General features: G+C 37.4%; 1 protein-coding gene across 1 annotated transcript in view; it reads left to right on the forward strand.

Annotated features, from left to right (window-relative positions):
* Positions 1–21,347, forward strand: part of VPS8 (VPS8 subunit of CORVET complex) — a 262,424-nt gene that overhangs the window by 132,923 nt on the left and 108,154 nt on the right. Inside the window, exons 33-38 of the mRNA XM_063602631.1 lie at positions 1,544–1,600; positions 3,401–3,483; positions 4,527–4,611; positions 5,420–5,518; positions 11,256–11,345; positions 15,220–15,266. Of these exons, the coding sequence (XP_063458701.1) occupies positions 1,544–1,600; positions 3,401–3,483; positions 4,527–4,611; positions 5,420–5,518; positions 11,256–11,345; positions 15,220–15,266 (461 nt within the window). The remainder of the gene's footprint in view (positions 1–1,543; positions 1,601–3,400; positions 3,484–4,526; positions 4,612–5,419; positions 5,519–11,255; positions 11,346–15,219; positions 15,267–21,347) is intronic.

Here is a 21,347-nt window from a genome sequence, read left to right on the forward strand (position 1 = left end):
TCCTGATGTGACAGACTATTGGGTAAATACCTTATCAAGGAGAGGCCTGTTCAGGTTTTGGATCTAAGTTAGGGGGGTATGTGTATATGGGTGTATGGGTATGTTTTGTGGAGATTGGTTTATAGAGATTGTGTTCTCTCAATTATTCTGTTGCTCTGAATTGCCTAGAATTCGTTGCTCAAGAGTTTCCCAATTCAAGAATCTCCCCCATCTCACTGGTAGTAAGACTATTATGACCATCACCTGGAGAAAAGATTACTTTTGTACAATCTCAATTTACTTACAAATGACTTTCAAGGTTTCTTGTAATCCCGCTTAAATAGCTATTTTTCCACAGGTGGCAAAGAAAATACTTTTTGTCTGGAGAAAGTAACTAAAAATGACTAACATTTTCTGAGTCTTCACAATGGCAGACATTGTTCCAAAGCTTTATGTGTGTATGTTACCTTAGTCCTCTCAACAGCTCTAAAATAGGGACAGTTATCCTCCTTTTATAGATGAGGAAACTGAAGCCTGGAGAGATTAAGTAATTCATGTAAGGTCATACTTAGTGTGTTATTATTAGCAGTAAATATTAAGTCTTAATAGAGTTAGTATCCAAATTCAAGTGGCCTGACTCCTAAGCCCATGCTTTGCTAGGTCCATGGTATCGTATCAGGAAACTTAAAGTTAAGGTATATTGACAACACTGCCTTATTATAGTTATGTTTCTTTTCTCTCTCTATTTTTTTTTTTTTTTTTTTTTTTTGAGACAGAGTCTGGCTCTGTCGCATAGGCTGGAGTGCAGCAGCACGATCTTGGCTCACTGCAACCTTGGCCTCCTGGGTTCAAGTGATTGTCCTGCCTCAGCCTCCTAAGTAGCTGGGATTACAGGCACATACCACCACGCCCGGCTAATTTCTTGTATTTTTTGTAGAGATGGGGTTTCACCATGCTGGCCAGGCTGGTCTTGAACTCCTGACCTCAAGTGATCCGCCCTCCTCGGCCTCCCAAAGTGCTGGGATTACAGGTGTGAGCCACTGCGCCTAGCCTCTTAGAGTTATGTTGCCAGGCCGGATGCGATGGCTCACGCCTGTAATCCCAACACTTTGGGAGGCCGAGGCGGGTGGATCACGAGGTCAGGAGATCGAGACCATCCTGGCTAACACAGTGGAACCCCCGTCTCTACTAAAAAAATACAAAAAATCAGCCGGGCGTGGTGGCGGGCACCTGTAGTCCCAGCTACTCGGGAGGCTGAGGCAGGAGAATCACTTGAACCCGGGAGGCAGAGCTTGCAGTGAACTGAGATCACGCCACTGCACTCCAGCCTGGGCGACAGAGTGAGACTCTGTCTCAATAAATAAATAAATAAATAGTTAGCACACCTGCACCTGATGTTACATGTACTAGGTTAATCAGTTGGGAAGGTAGCCTACACCTGTGGTATTTGTTATGTCTGGGTGTGAATGAGTTGGTTATTTGAAAGGGTAGTTATTATTTTTATTATGAGAGTATTAATGTCTAGATGCTGATATCAAATAAAAAATACTTTTTCTTCGGCCAGGTCCTTGAATTCCTTTGTAGTCCTGACGATGACTCCCGACACTCTGAAAGACAGCAGGTATGAACTACTAGAACTCTTTTTGCTAAAAAATAGGAAAGAAGAGTAAGCCAGAAAGAATTCTTCTGTGCTAGACCTCACTACACATGAGGGGCAATTACTTGTGCCAAACCCTAATACGAAGTTAGAGTCAGTGGGAACCAGAAAATAGAGTGGATGATTGTTAGAGGTACATGTGTAAGAAGCTTATATCAAACTAAATTCCTAGGTAGACTGGATCTGTCTTGTATCTACCGTGACATCAAAGAAACTTCCCCTATTATGTAGCAACAGCTAGGACTTCTTGTACCCTGCATTCCATTGGCATCATTAATCTGGTAACTACTGCTAGCTGCTGTGGTCCTGAAACAAAAAAGCTGCAGGGTCCTGAGTATTGACATACCTAATTTTTGAGAGTGCCCTAAAACCCCACTGCATTAGGGCTGACCATTCTGGAGACTAGAATCCACCTGTCCCTCCGCTAATTATCGTGAGATAGTAACTGTTTGAGTACCACTTCTTTCTGTTCATGCCACTTTCTTGAGGTTGCCTTGAGGAGTAGGATTCTTTAAAAAGCATACCCACCATAATTGTGGGCACTAAGAGAGTCAACCCATTTTGTATTGATAGCCAGATTTTGTCAGGTAAGTAAACTACTAAAATTAAGTACCATGAGAGCTGTGCTGAAGTATGGCTTTATGGCACTGTGGTAATCATACGCAGCTGGGAAGTTGAGACTATCGGATAGCAACAGTGACCCCTTTATCCGCACAGCTATGGCCCAGTGACTGCTGCAGAGTATCCTAGGTAAAAGAACAGCTGGTAAAATTTTGGTTATCTCTTAAATTATATTGAATACAAATAGTATATGGGTCCCCTCATTTCAGCTGCTTAGTGTTGTAAAAATTAATTCTATGAGCTCCAATATTTTTGTTTGCTTTTTATTGTGGTAAAATAGACGTAACACATAATTTACCATTTTAACCATTTTTAAGTGTATACATCAGTGGTATTCACATTGTACAATCCTCATCACCATCCATCCCCAGAACTCTTTTATCTTCCCAAACTGAACTACCATACCAATTAAATCATAACTCCCACTCCCTGTTTTCTCCTCCCCAGCACTTAGTAACTACCAGTCTCTATGAATTTTACTACCTTAGGTCCCTCACGTAAGTGCAGTCACAGTACTCGTTCTTTTGTATTTAGCTTATTTCACTTGGCAGAATGTGTTCAAGGTTCATCCATGCTGCAGCATGCATGTATCAGGTTTTCTTCCTACTGAACAGTATTCCGTTGTATGCATATACTATGTTTTGTTTATTCATTCATCCACTGAGGGGCATTTGGATTATTTCCACCCTTTGGCTATTTTGAATAATGCTGCTATGAAAAGCCCCAATACTTAATTTTTAAAAAATTAACATGTAAACATGGATACCAGCTGTGGATAGACAGATTGTAAAGAACCATAAGACATAAAAGTGAGATAAAAATTCACTTCTTGAAAGATATATATGGACATTTTAGCTTAGCAGAGCGTCAGCTCAATGTCTAATAGGGCTTTATTCGTAAACACTGTGGCGTTCTTTCCATGTTTGGAAAGCGGAGCCATTTATCTTTTTATAGGGCTTAAATGCAGTATGATCAAGTTTATAATGTCAGTCTAACCCCTTCCATATGTGACAGCAAGCCAAAATATCATCAACTAAGAGTACAAAAGAAAAAAATTAGATGTTATAGTCTGCATGGCTGAATGCACTCTTAAAGAGCTAGTAAATTCTCAAGTGTTTTTACTCATTTATTGTAAATACTCAGGTCCTTTTAGAATTGCTGCAGGCTGGAGGCATAGTTCAATTTGAAGAGAGTCGACTCATCCGGATGGCAGAAAAAGCTGAGTTGTAAGTTGTTTTGAGGCTGTATATTAGTTTGCCATAGAAATATTAAATTACATTTCTTTAACTTAAAGCCCAGTTTATTGATACATTGCTGCTTTTTTAATTAGGAAAGATTATACAAATAACAAAAAGCTAAGGGTGAAAATTTTTCCCTTTTAATTGAATTCTAGAAATTAGTAAAATTTGCAGAAATTGATAGGGCAGATATGAAACTTTTATATAATTGTTTAAACATAAAGTGAAATAGCCATATGTTTTATTATTTTAGATTTTTTCTTTAATATTTCCATGTTTCATAAATTGTTGATGGTTATCTTAGATATATTAGAGACAATGCAGTATTTGACGTAGTAAATAAGATGATATGATCACATTGCTACTTACCTAGCATGCTGTATTTATATGACATGTAATTCTGAACAGAGGAACTTTATGTAAAATTTTTGTAAATTATCAATTAATATCTAACATATTCACTATTTCTTATGTGATACACTATTGTTTTAGTATTTCTTTTGTATTCAGCATTGAAATTTTTTATAAACATAATATTTAGCAGCCTCTGGAACCTATAGTTAAAGGTTAACGGCAAATACTCATCTCCCTTAGTTATTCACTGTAACTTTATTTAACAATAGAAATCACATCTACTATATTAATTTTTCTTTTTTTTCTTTTGAGACAAGGTCTCCCTCTGTTGACCAGGCTGGAGTGCAGTGGTGCGATCATAGCTCACTGTAGCCTTAACCTCCTGGTCTCAAGCAATCCTCCTGCCTCAGCTTCCGTAGTAGCTCAGATGACAGGCACATGCCACCATACCTGACTTTTAGTTTTTTTGTAGAGACGGGGTCTTGCTATGCTGCCCAGGCTGATCTCAAACTCCTGGTCTCAAGCAATCCTCTTGCCTCAGCCTCCCAAAGTGCTTGGATTATAAGCATGAGCCAGGACACCTGGTCCACTTTTCCTAATACTAACCTGTGTGCCAGAGCAAATATCTCAAAAACCTCCCTGTTTGATACACTGAAGTTTTTCCCTTTACATTCTAGCTATCAAATTTGTGAATTTATGTATGAAAGAGAACACCAATATGACAAAATTATTGATTGCTACTTACGTGACCCTCTGCGAGAGGTGAGTCAAGATACTGCTTTACTCTTTTTTCTTACTCAACTTTCCCTCTTATTGAGTACAAATAACTGTTGAGTAGAAATATTTGCGCATGTGTATGAGCCAAATACACATTGATAATTAAAACAGATACAGTTCTTGCAGTTTTGGAATGTATAATTTAGTGATGAAACTGACAGTAAACAAAGTCAAATATGATTACAAATTGGGATAAATGCTAGGGAAGAGAAACCGAGTGCAACTTTAGAGGTTGATGGGGAACTGACTTACGCAGAGTAGCCAGGGAAGGAATTTCAGAGAAAGTGACATATAAACTGAGTTTTGGAATTTGAGAAGCCAGTGAAGGAAAGAGCCAAGAAGAGTGTTCCAGGATGGGTAACTGTATATGCAAGAGACCTGAGGTGGGGAAAATTGACATGTTCAAGGAGCTGAGTAGAGATCATATAGATGAAGTGAAAATCAGTATAGGTGGAGCATAATAGACAAGGGCAGGAGTGGTTTGTGCTGAAATTGGGAATGTGGACAATGGGATCCCCAAAAGCCAAAGTGTGATACTCCTTCATTAGGTCACTGAAGATTAATAAATTCAAACCAAAATTAATTAGAACTGATTTTTTGCTTCTAAGAGTCTACCCTAAATTTTAAACAATTACTCTTTATTTTTAGGGACCGAGTTTTCCATCAGTTAACTATCTCCAGATGATTTTTCATCTTCAGATAACAGATGTTTACCAAGACTGGTTCAGTTGGTAGGGACTAAATCTTGAGTGAGTGAATGAATGAATAAATTATATTGTCTTGTGCTCTTCAGGAAGAAGTCTTTAATTACATTCACAATATCTTGTCCATTCCCGGACACAGTCCAGAGGAGAAGCAGTCTGTATGGCAGAAAGCAATGGATCACATTGAGGTACTGATGCACAAAACTTCACACTTCACCATCTGAATGATCATCTAACCCAAGTTAACTTTATGCCAATGAAGCAATGGCATGTATCATATTAAGTTGATTTAATTTAGGGTTGAAATCTTTTTCGTGTAATTATTCTACCTCATATTTGTATTCATAAAGTCTGTGTCACATGCAATCTATTACATCATGACTTCTGAAACTAGCCCATGTTCAATCAGCCAGTGACAAACTATTATTAATGCGTTTTTACAAAGTTCGTAGAATGATTCTGAGAGTACTGCTTGTCCTTTTTTCCTAATATGTGATGAGTGCCATTCCCTCCAATCATCTAATGGACTTTTAGAAAAATTACTGCAATGAGTTTTCTCTCTGATGTGTTTCTCTTCCTTATATAAGAGGATGATGATTCTGACCTAGCTGTGGTCAACTAATTCACTGATTTTGTTGATGCCTGCTATTTTACAGAGGGTGCAAGTATTCACTTCTGTTGAAACAAAAAGTTCCTATTAAGAAACAATGCTTCTAGATATACAAATAGACTACTTGCGTGATGAGGGCTGTGATCACAATGTGTTCTGAAATGGGACCCAAAAATCACTTCTTACTTTAGTTTCCTTATGTTCATAACATACTCCTTACCCCAGAATCCAACAGAACTAGCAGTTTTGTTGAAATCTCTTATTTTTATGTTTTATGTTATTTTATCTATTCTGTTTATTTCTGATGATTGAAAAAAAGTAGTAAGAAAAGAGGTAATCCTCTTTTGGAAATAACATTTAAACTGAGGTAATCCTAGTTTTGGAAATAACATTTAAACTGAGGTAATCCTACTTTTGGAAATAACATTTAAACTGAGGTAATCCTACTTTTGGAAATAACATTTATATCTACAGAGTTGCTCTCATTCTTCGTATAGCAAGAGTCAGGTGGTGGATTTAGAGATGTAGTAAAGATATGATTATTCAACATGTTTGAACATTTTTTATAGATATGAAAAACTATAAGAAAGGATATGATGTGGATACTTTTAGTTCCCGAAGGTTGTAAAGTTTAGAAAGATCAGAGGTGTGAACAACATCTTCTTGTGAAATATCTGGCACGAAAGGTAGTATAGCCAGTCATGAGATATGTGGTCTGAAGTAATTTCCACACTGCTGTATATAGGATTGAGAACATGGAATATATTATTTAGTGTTGTTATATTCCTGCTAACAACAAGATGGATATATCTTGGCAAAATAACCCAACAAGTCATTCTCTGATTTTGTGTTTTATACTTTTTCCCTTTAATGATTTAGTATTCTTTTTCATCCTCCTCTTCAAGTCTCCATGGTTATATTATGATTCAGTTCTCATTTCACCTCGTCTGCATTATACAGTGGTTTGAGCACATGGACTCCAGACATCAAAAATGAAGCCACATCTCTGCATTATGTGAAATGTGATAAATTAATCAATGAGAAAACATTGCTCAGCAAAAAACTCAAGCTAGGGGAGCATTAAGTATTTTTGCTACACAATAATTATTTTTGCTGACTAGTTTTTCCCACATCTGCATATTTTTTCACCTTGAACTTTTTAATACTCTTAAGGCCACAATGACAGGTGTATAAGCTTTTGTTGAAGGACTTCTGTGTCTTCAGTAATGTAAATATAATCAACATTAAATACATAGGACAAAAAGGCATCATAATGAAGTTTTCTGACAAGATACACTTAGTTTATAGCTTAGTGGTTCTTAACACTTTTTTTGAGACTCTAATGAAAGATTTATGCCTCATAATATTGCACATGTACATAGATACATGATTCTGTTTAAAGTTTCAGGGATATACAGATCCCTGAAAGTCTTTCTTAGATGACCGATCTCTGGTTCAGATGGTTTTTTGAATATGAAAGATTTCATTAAATTGTGTTGACATGTTATATTTTGAAATTTATAAAGCATTCAAAAAAGTACATAAAACAAATGTATAACTTAATTAAAAATTGAAAAGCAAACATCCTAGGTCCTCAACAAGAAATATTTTATTTCCATACCTCAGACTTTTCCCATATATTCTTTTCTGATCACAGTTTTTTCTTCCCCCCTTCCCCCATACAGCCATTATCCTGGTTTTTGTGACAGTTTCTTACCTTTTTGTATACTGTTACTGCATATGCGTGCATCCCTAAATATATGTTTTTGTTTTGCCTATTCTTGAACTTTGTGAAAATGAAATCATACTTTATTTTCTTATTTTTGCCCAGTATTTTGTTTGAGAAGATTGTACCTTTTGTTTTACATAGCTGCAGTTGATTTTTATTGTATAGTATTCCATTTTATAAGTATATCACAGTTTATCCATTCTACTGCTGCTAGGCATTTCAGTTGTTTCTAGTCTTAACTATTAAGAACAGTCTGTTCACAATCATTCGTATATGTGCATCTTGAGCATAGCCACATACATTTCTCTAAGGCAGTGATTCTCAGTTTCGTCCCCAAACCAACATCACAGCATCAGCTGAGAATTTGATAGAAATGCAAAGTTTGGACCTCCACCTCAGACCTCCTGAATCAGAAACTCTGGGGGTGAGGCCCAGCAATCCCCTACATTATTCTGATGTATGCTGACTCATAATCTCTGCTCTAGTGTATATAATTCCTAGTTAGTTGAGATTAATATTTTAAATTTCACTGGATGCCAGCGCTGTGTGAGAGTTCCTATGGACTCTATATCCTTGGCAGACTTTAAATCTTTCCCGATCTAGTGGATGTGTAATGATACCTAATTATGTTTTACATTTACCTTTCCTTAATTACTAATAAGACTGACAGCCTTTTCATATGTTTATTGGGCATTTAAATTTTCTCTTTTGTGAAGTGCCTGCTGAAGTTTTTTGCCCACTTTTCTGTTTGAATGTCTCATACTTACTGTTTTGGAAGATTTCTTTATGTATTGTGGATGTTAGTCTTTTATCAGCAATATATATTGCAAATATCTTCTCCCATCTCCCATTCTGTGGCTTTTCCTTTCGATCTTTGTGTGTGTGTGTGTGTGTGTGTGTGTGTTTTTAAGTGGTCAAAATAATCATTTCCCCCCCTCTTTATGTCCTGCTTGCTTTCTTATTTCTTTTTAATCTTTGGCTCTGAGTTCCACCTGAAAGTAATTTTTGTGCATAGTATGAGATGGAAGTCGAGTTAATTTTTTAGAATACAGATGCCCAATTTTCCCAGCAGCAGTTATTTTTAAAGGTTGCTTTTTCCTGTTGCTCAGCAATGCTACCTTTGTGATGAGTGTATCAAGGATCTATATGTGTAGTCTGTTTCTCTGGGCCTTCTGTTCCATTGGTCTGTTTGTCCATCTCTGCATCAGTACCACACTGTTTTTAATATTGTTGCTGTATAATGAGTCTTGATATCTTTAACAGAATCTTGGCTGTTATTGACTTTTGATACTTCCAAATACATTTTAGAATCAACTTATCAAGTTCCACCAAAATTTTTTTAACTTCGTGATTATGACAGGCATTGCACTGAATCTATCAATAATTTTGAAGATAATTTGCAATCTTTACAATATTGAGTCTTCATATCTATGACTGTATGGTATAATCCTTTATTTAATATCTTCCTATTAAGTTTTATAATGCTCTCTGTGGGGAATTTCCATCCTTTGTTTTTGTTTTGTTTTGTTTTGTTTGAGACAGAGTCTCACTTACTGTGTCGCCCAGGCTGGAGTATAGTGGCACCATCTAGGTTCACTGCAACCTCAGCCTCCTGGGTTCAAATGATTCTCCCTCCTCATCCTCCCTAAGTAGCTGGGATTACAGATATGGCCACCACGCACAGCTTATTTTTATATTTTTAGTAGAGACAGGGTTTTGCCATGTTGGCCAAGCTAGTCTCAAACTCCTGACCTCAAATGATTCACCTGCCTTGGCCTCCCAAAGTGCTAGGATTACAAGCATGAGCCACCACACCCAGCCCCATCCTTTGTTATACTTACTGTCACAACTTCATGTTTTTAATGCTGTTGTTAATGGCATTTTTTAAAATTTCATTTCCAACATAAGTATGTTTACTGTAAGGATTTTTATGGAAGTTTTCTTCTATTTCTAGTATGCCAAGAGTTTCCTCATGAATGGATTTTGAATTTTATCATGTTTTCTTCCTTATTCTGTTTTTGTGTTAAATTTTATTGGTATTAAACCAACCTTGATTTTTGCAGATAAGTGCAACTTGATCCTGATATATTATTTTTATACATTGCTGAATTTCATTTTTATTTAGGATGTTTATATCAATATTTGTGATTCAGATTGATCTGTAATTTTGTCCTATTGGGTTTAAGGTGTCAAAATGTTACTAGCCTCTTACAATGAGCCGAAGAATTTTTCTTTTTTCTATTCTCTGTTGTAAGAGGTTTAGTTAAGGCTGGAATTATTTCTTCCTTAAATGGTTGCTAGAACTTACCAGTGAGGCTATTTGACCCTACAGTTTTTCATATGGAAAGTTTTTAAACTACTCAGTTATTTTAATGGTTAAAAATCAAATCAGGGTCAGACACAGTGGCTCATGCCTGTAATTCCAGCACTTTGGGAAGCCGAGGCAGGATGATCGATCTCTTGATCCCAGGACTTCCAGACCAGCCTGGGCAACATAGCAAGACCCCGTCTCTACCAAAAAAAAAAATCAATTCAGGCTATTTCTTCTCAAGTCAGTTTATTAAATTATACTTTTTAGGAATTTATTTTGTCTGAATTTCCAAATTCTTGGCATAAATTCATTCATCGTACCTTATTTTTGAATGGCTACAGATCAGTAGTAGTGTCTCCTTTGTAATATTTAGTTATACCTTCTCATCAGGAGTATTGCATTAAAGTTATGTAAACTACAGTTATTTGTGGCAGCTAATTATTATGAATCTACAAGTACTACCTAACACAATAATTAAGAGATACATTGTGAATGTTGCAGTCATAGTGGCTTGTCTGAGTTTTATTTAATAATACCTATTTTGGTCTACATTTGGTCTTTGTGTTTTAGCCGTGTATTGTGGTTGTGTTTGATCATAGTGTCCCCACAGAGAAGGTACAATTGGAAAGGTAGAATATTAGGTGACAGAAACCAAGTAAGAGGAGAGTTTTAAAAAGAAAAGGATAGCCAGTAGTGTCCAGGAAAGTCCAAGGGGAGGTCAAATTAAAAGTCTTATATTTGACAAATAGATTTTATTAACAGTGTTTAATTAAAAGTGGTCAACATTTTACTCTCATATAAAATTTAAGACCTGAAGTTTATTTCTTAAAATGCTTGCAGTTTCTAAATCCACTAGGCACCAGAAGTAAAGTTTTAAAATTCTTGGCCAGATAAATTACAACTATTCTTTCTCGTTTCTTCAAGTTATTACTTTAAGCTCCAGGGTGAAATGCATTGACAGGAAATTTGGGAAGCTTTTGTTCCGTTTCTCCTGCAGGTATCATGGCTGAAATCCAGAACTCTATAGTGCTTTCATTTTCTAAGAATTCTGAATTACCTTTCTTTAAATGAAATTTTGATTTTTTTTTACATGGCACATTTCTAATTTTGCTCATTTGCAAAGTGCACTTTAAATTGAGGACCTATATCAAGGTCTGCTGAAATGCAGTATGGAAGCTTGCGACTGTATTGAGGTAGGTAGTCATGCCTCACATCTGTGGATATGCTGTTTAAATAAGCCATTAGAGATGGCTTTGTCTTTTCCTTTAACTCCAGGAACTTGTGTCCCTGAAGCCTTGTAAAGCTGCGGAGCTGGTTGCCACCCACTTTTCTGGACATATTGAAACGGTCATTAAAAAACTTCAGGTACATATTGCAAATATATATTGGGGGAAAATATCTAGTGGAGAGACAATTATTAAATCGTCACCTAAGAAGTTTTGATTGTAGTGATTTCTTCAGTTGACATTTATTAGCAGTTTCTATTAGGTTGGTGCAAAAGTGATTGCGGTTTTTGCCATTTCTTTAATGGCACCAACCTAATACTGTGTGTGTGTGTGTGTGTGTGTGTGTGTGTGTGTGTGTGTGTGTGGGGTTGGGAGCAGTTGTATGATGATCTCTTAGTTGGGAAATGAGGGAGTTCATCTTTGTGCATACAAATATGAGCTTCAAAGAAGCATTTCTGGAACTATAATGTACTTATTCTAGAAATCCTAATCCACAGATCCTCCCTTCTCCCATTTTCTTTTGCTGTAGGATCCACAACCCTGTTTTCTTTTTTTTTTTTTTTTTTGAGATGGAGTCTCGCTCTGTCACCCAGGCTGGAGTGCAGTGGTGTGATCTCCACTCACTGCAAGCTCCGCCTCCCGGGTTCAAGCCATTCACCTGCCTCAGCCTCCTGAGTAGCTGGGACTACAGGTGCCTGCCACCAGGCCTGGCTAATTTTTTTGTGTTTGTAGTAGAGACAGGGTTTCACCATGTTACCAGGTTGGTCTTGATCTCCTGACCTCATGATCCGCCTGCCTCGGCCTCCCAAAGTGCTGGGATTACAGGCATGAGCCACCGCACCTGGCCCACAACCCTGTTTTCTTTGAGATTCATATTTATTCAAAACTTTGTCATCCTGAAATTGTGCTGTTTAGAATTTTTCTTGGAAAATCTTAACTGGAATACAGCTATATGCATGGTAAATATTGAGAAGCTCAGTTAGAAGTACTATTGAATGGACTGTTTAAGGTATTCCACTTACCACTTACCATGGCTGTGCTGATGTTGAGTTTGCTCCCTGTCATTATAGCCACAAGTGATAGAGGCAGGGAATAGGACAATGACAGGGACATGAAGCACCACCCAGAGTCCTCAAGTGACATTAATAGTGGTTGGGAATAGCTGTGCAAGAAGGAAATCAGAGCAGTGAGTAGGAGGTAGCTGGCATGAGAGACCAAAATATGGAATTCATTCATTCGAACATTTAGTGCAGCTCCACTCTCTACCAGTGTGCTAGGCCCTAGGGACAGAAATAAGAATACAACCTTTTCTTAAATTTTTCCTCTAGAACAGAGAAGCACTTGCATAATTATAGTCCAGTGTTGAAAGAGCTACACTAGAGATATGTGAAAAGTACTGTAGGAACAAGAGAAGAAGAGGGTGATGGATTGCGAGAAAGACAAGAATGCCCAGAGATCCCTAATCTGGTCTTGAATGCCTAATGTCAGATTTCCAAGCAGAGACTTGGGCAGGGCTTTCTTAATAAAAAGGTTCTGGGTATAAAAGCCTTGAAGGCATAAAGCAGCATGCATGTTCAGAGAACAGTCAAGTCTGTGTGAAGCATGACGTCGGCGGGGGGTGATGGTGGAAGTGGCATTAGGTTAAGCTACTAGTGATAGGCTGGAGGGGAGGAGCTAAACTAGAGGGGTTGCAAAATACAGCTTGGAGACAAATACGGAACGGTTTCATATGTGATGCTATGAAATTTAAACTGTCTTCTGTGTACTGAGAATTATTGAAGTTTTTTAAAGCTAAAGAGCAGTATCATTAGATCCATTTTACAGAAAATGAACTTTGGATAGCAGTGGGGAGAATGGACTGGAAAGGAGAGCAAATGGAGGAGAGAGAAGAAGGTCTAGCCAAAGATGGAGAGGACTAGCACTAAGTCAGTGGCAGTTAGAGAGGACAGATTTAGGACATTTTTGTGAAGTAAAATGTATAGGATCTGGAAATCAGTTGAATGTGATGGGCGGAGTTAAAAACAACTCCCAGATATCAGGCTTGGTTGTCCAGCATGATAATGATGAGGTCCATTAACTCAAGAAAAAGACTCACCCATTAATTCAATAAATACTCCTGTACGTGCTCTGGGCCAAAAACATTAAGTGCTGAGGATACAAAAACATGTAAGTGTGATCCTGCTCTCTAGGAAGAAGACAAATAAGCCAAAAGACAATTACAGACTAGCTTGATTGGAATGCTAATGGAGCCCAGGATACTAAAGTAGTACACGGAAGGACATGAAATCCAGTCTAGTGAGGGAGGGTAGGAGGAGGTTTCTACCAAAGCTACTCTCAACCTCCAGAGCTTCTCTCCCCTTTAAAAGTCAGCACTTCTGGTAAATTTTGCCTGTGGTGGTGGCTGTGTTGTCATTGTCCTTTAAGATTTAAAATTATCACTTGTAGGATTTTCTTTTCTTTTCTTTTTTTTTTTTTTTGTAGTCTCTACGGATATTAAGAGACAGGCCCAGTAGGTGAATATAATGTCATTCATCAGACAAATATATAAAAGTAAAGTATGGGCGGGGCACAGTGGCTCACACCTATAATCCTAGCATTTTGCAAGGCCCAGGCGGGCAGATCGCTTGAGCTCCAGAGCTCAAGACCAGCCTGGGCAACATGGTGAAACCCCATCTCTACAAAAAAATCCAGAAAATTAGCTGGACATGGTGGTGGGTGCCTTTTGTCCCAGCTGTACGGGAGGCTGAGGTGGGATGATCACCTGAACCCAGGAGGTTGAGGCTGCAGTGAGCTGTGATCATGCCAGTGCACTCCAGCCTGGGTGACAGAGTGAGACCCTGTCTCAAAAAAAAAAAAAAAAAAAAAAAAGGTCTGTTTGTGGAGTCTTAGACATTTCTTTTAAAGAAATGAAGTATTTACTTTATTGCATAGCTTTATAAATTGTGCAAGAATCCCACATAGATCTTACAAAGTACCTTTACTTTTGATGGCAAGAAATATGCCTCTGACCAATTGTTTTCAGAATTCTTAAAATGAAAAATTGCCAGAATATTATGTTATAACCGAGAAGAAAGTCATGTAAAATAACACAAAGTGATAGTGAAAAAATAGAAAATCAGACTGATAAAAATAAATATATTTTTAAATCATATTTTATATTAATCTTTTTCATCTTTAAGAGTCCCCCATTTTTTACAGATAAAGTGTGAATGTGTCAAAAAATAAAAAAAGAAAAACTAAACAATAACAATTTTTGCATAGGTTTCCCAAGAATTTAGAAATATTCATATTTTTGTAGTATTTGAAGGTTTATCTCATTTAACCCTCACTACTACCCAATGTGGAAGGCAGAGAAGATATTGCTGTCCTCTTTTTTTTTTTTTTCCACATAAGGAAATTGAATTGCTCAGAGGATAAGTAACTTACAGAAAGTCACGTAAGTGAGTAAATGGCAAAAACAGAACCCAGATTTTATGGCATATTGATTGCTAACGTGTTGCAGTTTGATTGGCATCTCTTCTGTATTTGTTTATATTCATGAACTTTTTTGGTGGTGGTTGTTAACTTGGACCTCAAACTCCCACCCTCCCTGGATGAACTATCTCACAGCAACCCATTGCCACAGGAGGACCAGGTTAAGGCAAGGTGAAACCGATCAGTGCATCCAGAGCTCAGCATCCACAGAGCAGTTCCAAGCACCTGCCACTCCGAGGGTCCTTGTGCTGTGAACAGCTCGAGGATTTGTCTCACTAGAGGTCTTTTTTGGGCGATAATAGGGTGTTTGTGTTCCGTTTACACTGAGAAGTGAATGTGCGACAGTGATTAGAATTATTGAGAAGACATAAAGAACCTCTAGATGATTCTTTAGAATTTCTTAGATCTGTACAGAGGGCTTTGTGGATATACTCAGATATCTGTGCATAAAGGGATAGGTTAAAGTAGTTCTTTACCATGGAATATTTGAAAAATTTGTTTTAATATTTAATTGTAATTTTTATTGTTTTTCTATTCAGAACCAGGTTTTGCTTTTCAAATTTTTGAGGAGTCTTCTTGACCCAAGGTATGTTGATAAACTTTAGTCTTTCATTTTATATATATATATATATATATATATATATGAGAAATAAAAGGAAATAAATAAAGTTACCAGCCCATGGTATCTAAATAATACAATTAGCTCTTAATTTTTTATATAAGTAGGAGCAACTGTTACACAGATAATGTGAAAATAGAAGATCTGAACGATAGATTATATCTTGAGATAATACTTTTCTTTCCATGTGAACATGAGCATATATGGTGAGTTCTCATGGGTGTAAATAAAATAATGAAGCCATGCCACAAGGACATGTTTCAGAAGAGTTAGCTTCCCCCTCCTGCCCTTGTTTCACTCTTGCCTACTCCTAACTTCATGTGGGTGATTGATGGTGGCTCTACTTTCCAAAGTTAACACTTGGTTCCCAGCCCACCTCTACAGGTATTACCTTTTAAACTCTGACTTAATATGTTTAGTTTTAAACAACTTCCTGATGGTGTGGGAAGGAAAGTTTAAATGTGTTTTTTCAACTGCTACTCTGATGTTTATATCAAATAAAAGCAAACTCAAGGAGATGATGAAATTAATAATGGATTTGTAGGCAAAGCAGTGCTGCATATGAGGTTTTAAAGTTTTGCTGTAACTGCATAGAGTACATTGGGAGTTGAGGGCAGTAATATTTAATATCCTCTAAGATAGCTACTCTTGACTAGTAGTGTGCATCAGAATCACCTACGAAGCTTTTAAAAATTCAGATGGCTTGTCCCAACCCACAGAATCACTGGGAGTTGGAATATTTTGATGCACACTTAGAGTTAAGCATGGTTTACGTGTAATTTTCCAAGATGACATAGCTTTCATATCAGACATATAAACTTTAGGTTTCATTATAATATATGCTGGCCATTGAAAACAACTATTTACTTACGTTAGCAATTGTAATATCAGTTTTGGTTATTTCCGTGTTCTGTGAGATTTTAAAATACCAAAATACCAGTAATTTTGTTGGTTGTAAAATTTTTTTGAAAGCTCAACCATTTAAATCTTGAATAGGCTGTGGTACATTTAAATTTAGTCAAACGAATATGTATGTGTAGATGTTTACTAAAAGCAGACTGATTACAAAGCCCCCTCCACTTGTGTTCAAGACCTTTTCAAAGTATCTGTATTTTAATTCTCTGTCCTCAGATTATTACCGAGGGTAGACATCCTTTTTTTTTTTTAATTCCTATTAATCATGTGTATTTCCCTCAGAGTCAGTTCAGGCCCTTTTCTACTCCCAGAATTAACTGATGGAAAGATTTTAGAATTGGAGTTGGGAGTGGGAGGGAAGAAAGGAATGTGGGTAGAGGTGGGGAGAGCTGGGAGGGGGAGACATGAAAGTAGGGCAGAGGATGGAGCTCAGGGGAGGAGGAAGGAAATGCCAGCCCCACTTCTCAGCCCTTTCTCCAGAGCCTGCCCACCTCTTTTTCTGTGGCACAGTTCCCTCTTTTCCTCTCCCATACTTTTCCCAGTGTTAGATCCATTCACTGCTCTGCCCTTAGGATAATTTATTTTAATCAAGTCCTTTTCCTCTGCCATCCTACCTGGAGAGACTCAAGCAGGAACAACAGGGGAAGGTCAGCTTTGAACTTGGCATTTTCTCAAATGAAGTGTGGAAAGTGATGGTGACCAAATATATTTTTTTTATTTTAAAAAAAAACAGTATTAGGTAATGTAAATATCTGTCAAAGACCTAGTGTTCTGCTTTGAGAATCCTAGTTCTTGGATTCATCATATTTTATCCTCTTACTTTATGTCTTATATAGGAGGTAGGCATTGATGTAGATTATGCTCTAAACTTTTTGAATTTGATGTTTGGCATTTCAATCATTTTTTAATAAAAAGCAAATACAAATAATATACCTGCTTTGGTATTGCGGTCACTATTTAAAATAAATATTACAAAAAAAAAGGCATGTCACAAGTATCAAAGGTCTTCAATGGACAGTCTTGCTCCCTTGTTACCTATATATCTAGATTTGAAAGATGTTAGTTAGGTAAGACCCTTTACGAGTGCTGTGAAAGTTGTTTTGTTCACCAGTAAACCACAAATCATTTTACTTGAGAAACAGGTATATTTTATTTCCCTAAGCTAACCCTAACCAGGTAATTACCTCTCACACATTATTCCTTTCCTGTCATATCAATTCAGGCGCAAGGTCCTTTCTTACCGACCTTGAAAAGAGGCAGCGCGCTCACAGGCCTTCCTCTCCCCTTCCCCAAAAAGTGACATGACCAGGAATGACCTCACTCTGACAGCCAAATTTCTAGCTTTACGTTTGTCTACCAGAAATTAAGAGCCTTGAAGTCACCAGCTTGCCTTAGCTCTGCCTTTAAAAAGAGCTCACGTTTGTATTGATCTGCCTCCAAAGTATCAAAGACCGCGTGTTCTGCTTTGAGAGTCCCGATTCTTGGATTCATCATATTTTATCCTCTTACTTTATGTCTTCCATAGGAGGCAGGCATTGATTTAGATTATGCTCTGAACTTATTTTTGAATTTAATGTTTGGCATTTCAATCATTTTTATGTAAAGAACGTTTTAAATGATAGTATCTCAAGCTAATCCATAAAAGCCTCTTTAACCCACAGTGTAAATAAATATATAATACTAGCAACATATTGAGTTCTGGATTGAGGGAGAGAAAGTAGGTTAAGAAGGTTGAGTGCCGAGGGAGTAAAGAAAAAAGAGGAAGTTCTCCCTTTCTTGCTTTGAGAGTGGTTGTTAGACAAAGTTTTGATTTGTGTAAGGTCTGTTTTTGGTATCCTTTGAACCCTACCTCCACCCCATTCCGTTCCCTTCTTTCCAGGGATGCAGGGTACACACACTTCTTCAAGCTCTTTGCATTATAGGCACACTCAGATATAGAGTGTTCTTTATAGATGTAAAAAATCCAAATTACCTTCCTCCATTTCCCCATCAAAACTGTTTTCTAGTTGCTTTGTCAGTTTCTGTATTGTATGGCCCCTTTTACAATGAGAAATATATAAATGACATATGAAAACAATGAAGCATATAAAAGATGGGGAAAAAACTCAACACCTTTTCCTAATACAGTTGACCTCAAGGGTAAGAAGAAAGCAGAGCACATGGATTGGTTTATATTAGTCTCTGATTGACTAACTTCTCATTACATTTTAGCTGTTTTTTAGTGACCATGCTTGTTAACTAACCTAAAGTAAAGGATTAGAGTCTTTTCAGGTACTGGGAAAACTGAGGGAGTACAGAATACGGATATAGGGTCAAAACAACCTCAAGAATAGGTGGACTGGCCCCGGCTAGCAGTTTACTTGACAGCCAACTGTGAAATATTTTTGCCTTTGTTTCTTCTCTTTTTGTTCTTTTTAAGCAATAGATATTTTTAACCTCCAGGTTTTTTCCGCCATGAAACTCCTAAAGCAGCATTATGAAAGAAAACAGTTATTTTGAGATGAGGACCGCTGGTGTGTATGTATCATCTCAGTGTTGCTTTTTTTGCTCTTGCCGCCAACACCTGAGTTAATAGGATTCTCATTCTTGTATGTATAGTTTATGCATATTTAATTTAACATTTACATGTATGGCCAGGCACGGTGGCTCACGCCTGTAATCCCAGCACTTTGGGAGGCCAAGGCGGGCGGACCACCTGAGGTCAGGAGTTCAAGACCAACCTGGCCAGCATGGTGAAACCCCGTCTTTACTAAAAATACAAAAATTAGCCGGGCGTGGTGACGCACACCTGTAATCTCAACTACTCAGGAGGCTGAGGCAGGAGAATTGCTTGAACCTGGGAGGCAGAGGTTGCACACACACACACAAACAAACAAACATTTACAAGTATCAAGTTGTTTTTGAGGGGGTAGTTTTTATTTTGTCAACAGCATTTTTAAAAGGATAGGTCATCCAGTTGAATTTGTGTGGATATTTCTCTATGTCTTTACCCAGTGTCTTTATGTCATCTTTGTTATGTAAATAGTTTCCTCAGTCAAATTAATTGACCTGCAAAGATATTGGTGGCATCTGTACATAGAAAGATTAGGTAGTTTTAGGGGGAGAGGGGATTAATCCTCCAGAAGGAAATTACTTGCCTGAATTAAGGACAACAGCTTGGGAGAGAGGATTTGCATCCTCTTCCAATTATTTCCTTTGGGACAGCTGCTACATAAAGCCCGACTCTACCCCCATCCCCTGGGTGCATTGCTGCTGGCCATGAATTCTCACAGGAGTTCTCCTGATGTGCTTACACCCAGCTGCAGATTCCTTATGCAGTGGGGATGCTTAAAGGATAATACAAAAGGACACGTGTTTTTCGTGAGGCCATGAGCTGCATAAGGAGTAAAGAGAATGTGCAAGTATATTTATATTCTGAATATTTTCCTCAGTATGATTTTCCTGGTAATGTTGATTTAGCCTTTGTTAACAATATTCTGAAGGCCTCTGAAACATATAGTATGATTTTCCTGTAGGAAAAAAACACATACGTCACATTGTATCTGAAAGTCTTTAATCAAAGTAAAGTAAAAATTGAACATTGTTAAGAAAATGAGTAACTTTGTCAAGGAGCAAAATATGGATTATGGAAATGGTTATGCATTGGATTTTAGTTGAATCTGTCAGTGTTGCTGTGGATATTTTTGAAGGGACATTTTAAGATATTGACACTCAGTATTGAAATAATATATTTCAAAGTTAAAATACAAAATTAGGAGATTATATATGTTCATGAACTTTGACATATTAAAAAAAATACCTACTTTAATGAGTGCCTACAGTGGCCAAGGTGATTGTTAATTTGGCCTGGCTTACCCCTAGATCTTATATCTTTGGTTAGTATTTTGCTAGCAACTCAAAATCAATCTTTTAAATTGTAACACATCATCACCTCCTAATCACCAGTCAGCTCCTCTCTCTCTTTCTCTCTCTCTCTCTCTATATATATGTTTATTACATATATATTTCTTTATTCCTTTAATCAGTACTTACCTATAATGAAATTTTTATTTATACTCACTTTTTCCAGCCTAAACCTCTTCTCTCTTAACAATTAATATCATAACCTCATTTATTTTATGTAGCAATTTACTGAGTAACTACAGCATACCAAGCACTTGACAGGCATGGGAGATAAAATGATGAATAAGACAGGGCCCTGCCTTCAGAGAATTTACATTCTAATGGAGGAAGATAGGCAAAAGCAGGTAATTATGTATAAGTATCTTAAATAAAATCCTGAGAGTGATGATCAAGTTTTCACTTTCCTTTATCCATTCCCACTCTACCTTGTCACCACACCGCACAGAAACAGTTACCAAAATCTATAAACTCTACCTCTTCTCTATCTCTTGTATGTGATTTTTCTTCTTGTCTTTACCCCTACTGCCCTGGTTTAGGCACTCTACATCCCTCCTCTGGTTTCTTTTGCTGGTTTCCCAACTGTAATCTCCCAACAGGTTCTTCCTGCTACACAGAAAAACCAATTCACTGAGACCACAATATTACAGTAGAGAAAGAGATTAATTAACACAGAGCTAGCCACATGGGAGGTCTGGTGTAATAACTTGAGTCAGTTTCCTGGAGAACTCAGAGGCTGGGGCTTTTATGGATAATTAGGTGGGCAAGGAGCTAGGGAATGGGCACTGCTGACTGGTTGGAGATGAAATCATAGTAGTGTGGAAAATAGTCCTTATGTGTTGAGTCTGCCTCAGTGGGGGCCACAGGACCACTTTAGTCATGAGTCCCAGGTCTGGTTAGAGTCAGAAGATGGCCAGAATGCAAAAGTCTGAAAACATCTCCAAAGACCAATCTTAGGTTCTACAATAGTGGTGTTATCTATAGGAGCAGCTGGGGAAGTCACAAATCTTATGATGTCTGGCCATATGACTCCTTGAGCAGCAAGGGATTATAGAAAGGCAAGCTAGGTTACAATGGCTGGCTATCATTTAGCTACACCTATATTTTAGCAGAATTCAGGCTCTTCCCATAATCCCAATCTTGTAGTCTTTCATTAGTCTTACAAAGGTGATTTTGGTCCCTGAGCAAGGAGGGGGTTAGTTTTAGGGGGATTGTTATCATCCTTGCTTCAAA

This window comes from Pan paniscus, chromosome 2 (genome assembly GCF_029289425.2).
Source record: "Pan paniscus chromosome 2, NHGRI_mPanPan1-v2.0_pri, whole genome shotgun sequence".
NCBI lineage: Eukaryota > Metazoa > Chordata > Mammalia > Primates > Hominidae > Pan > Pan paniscus.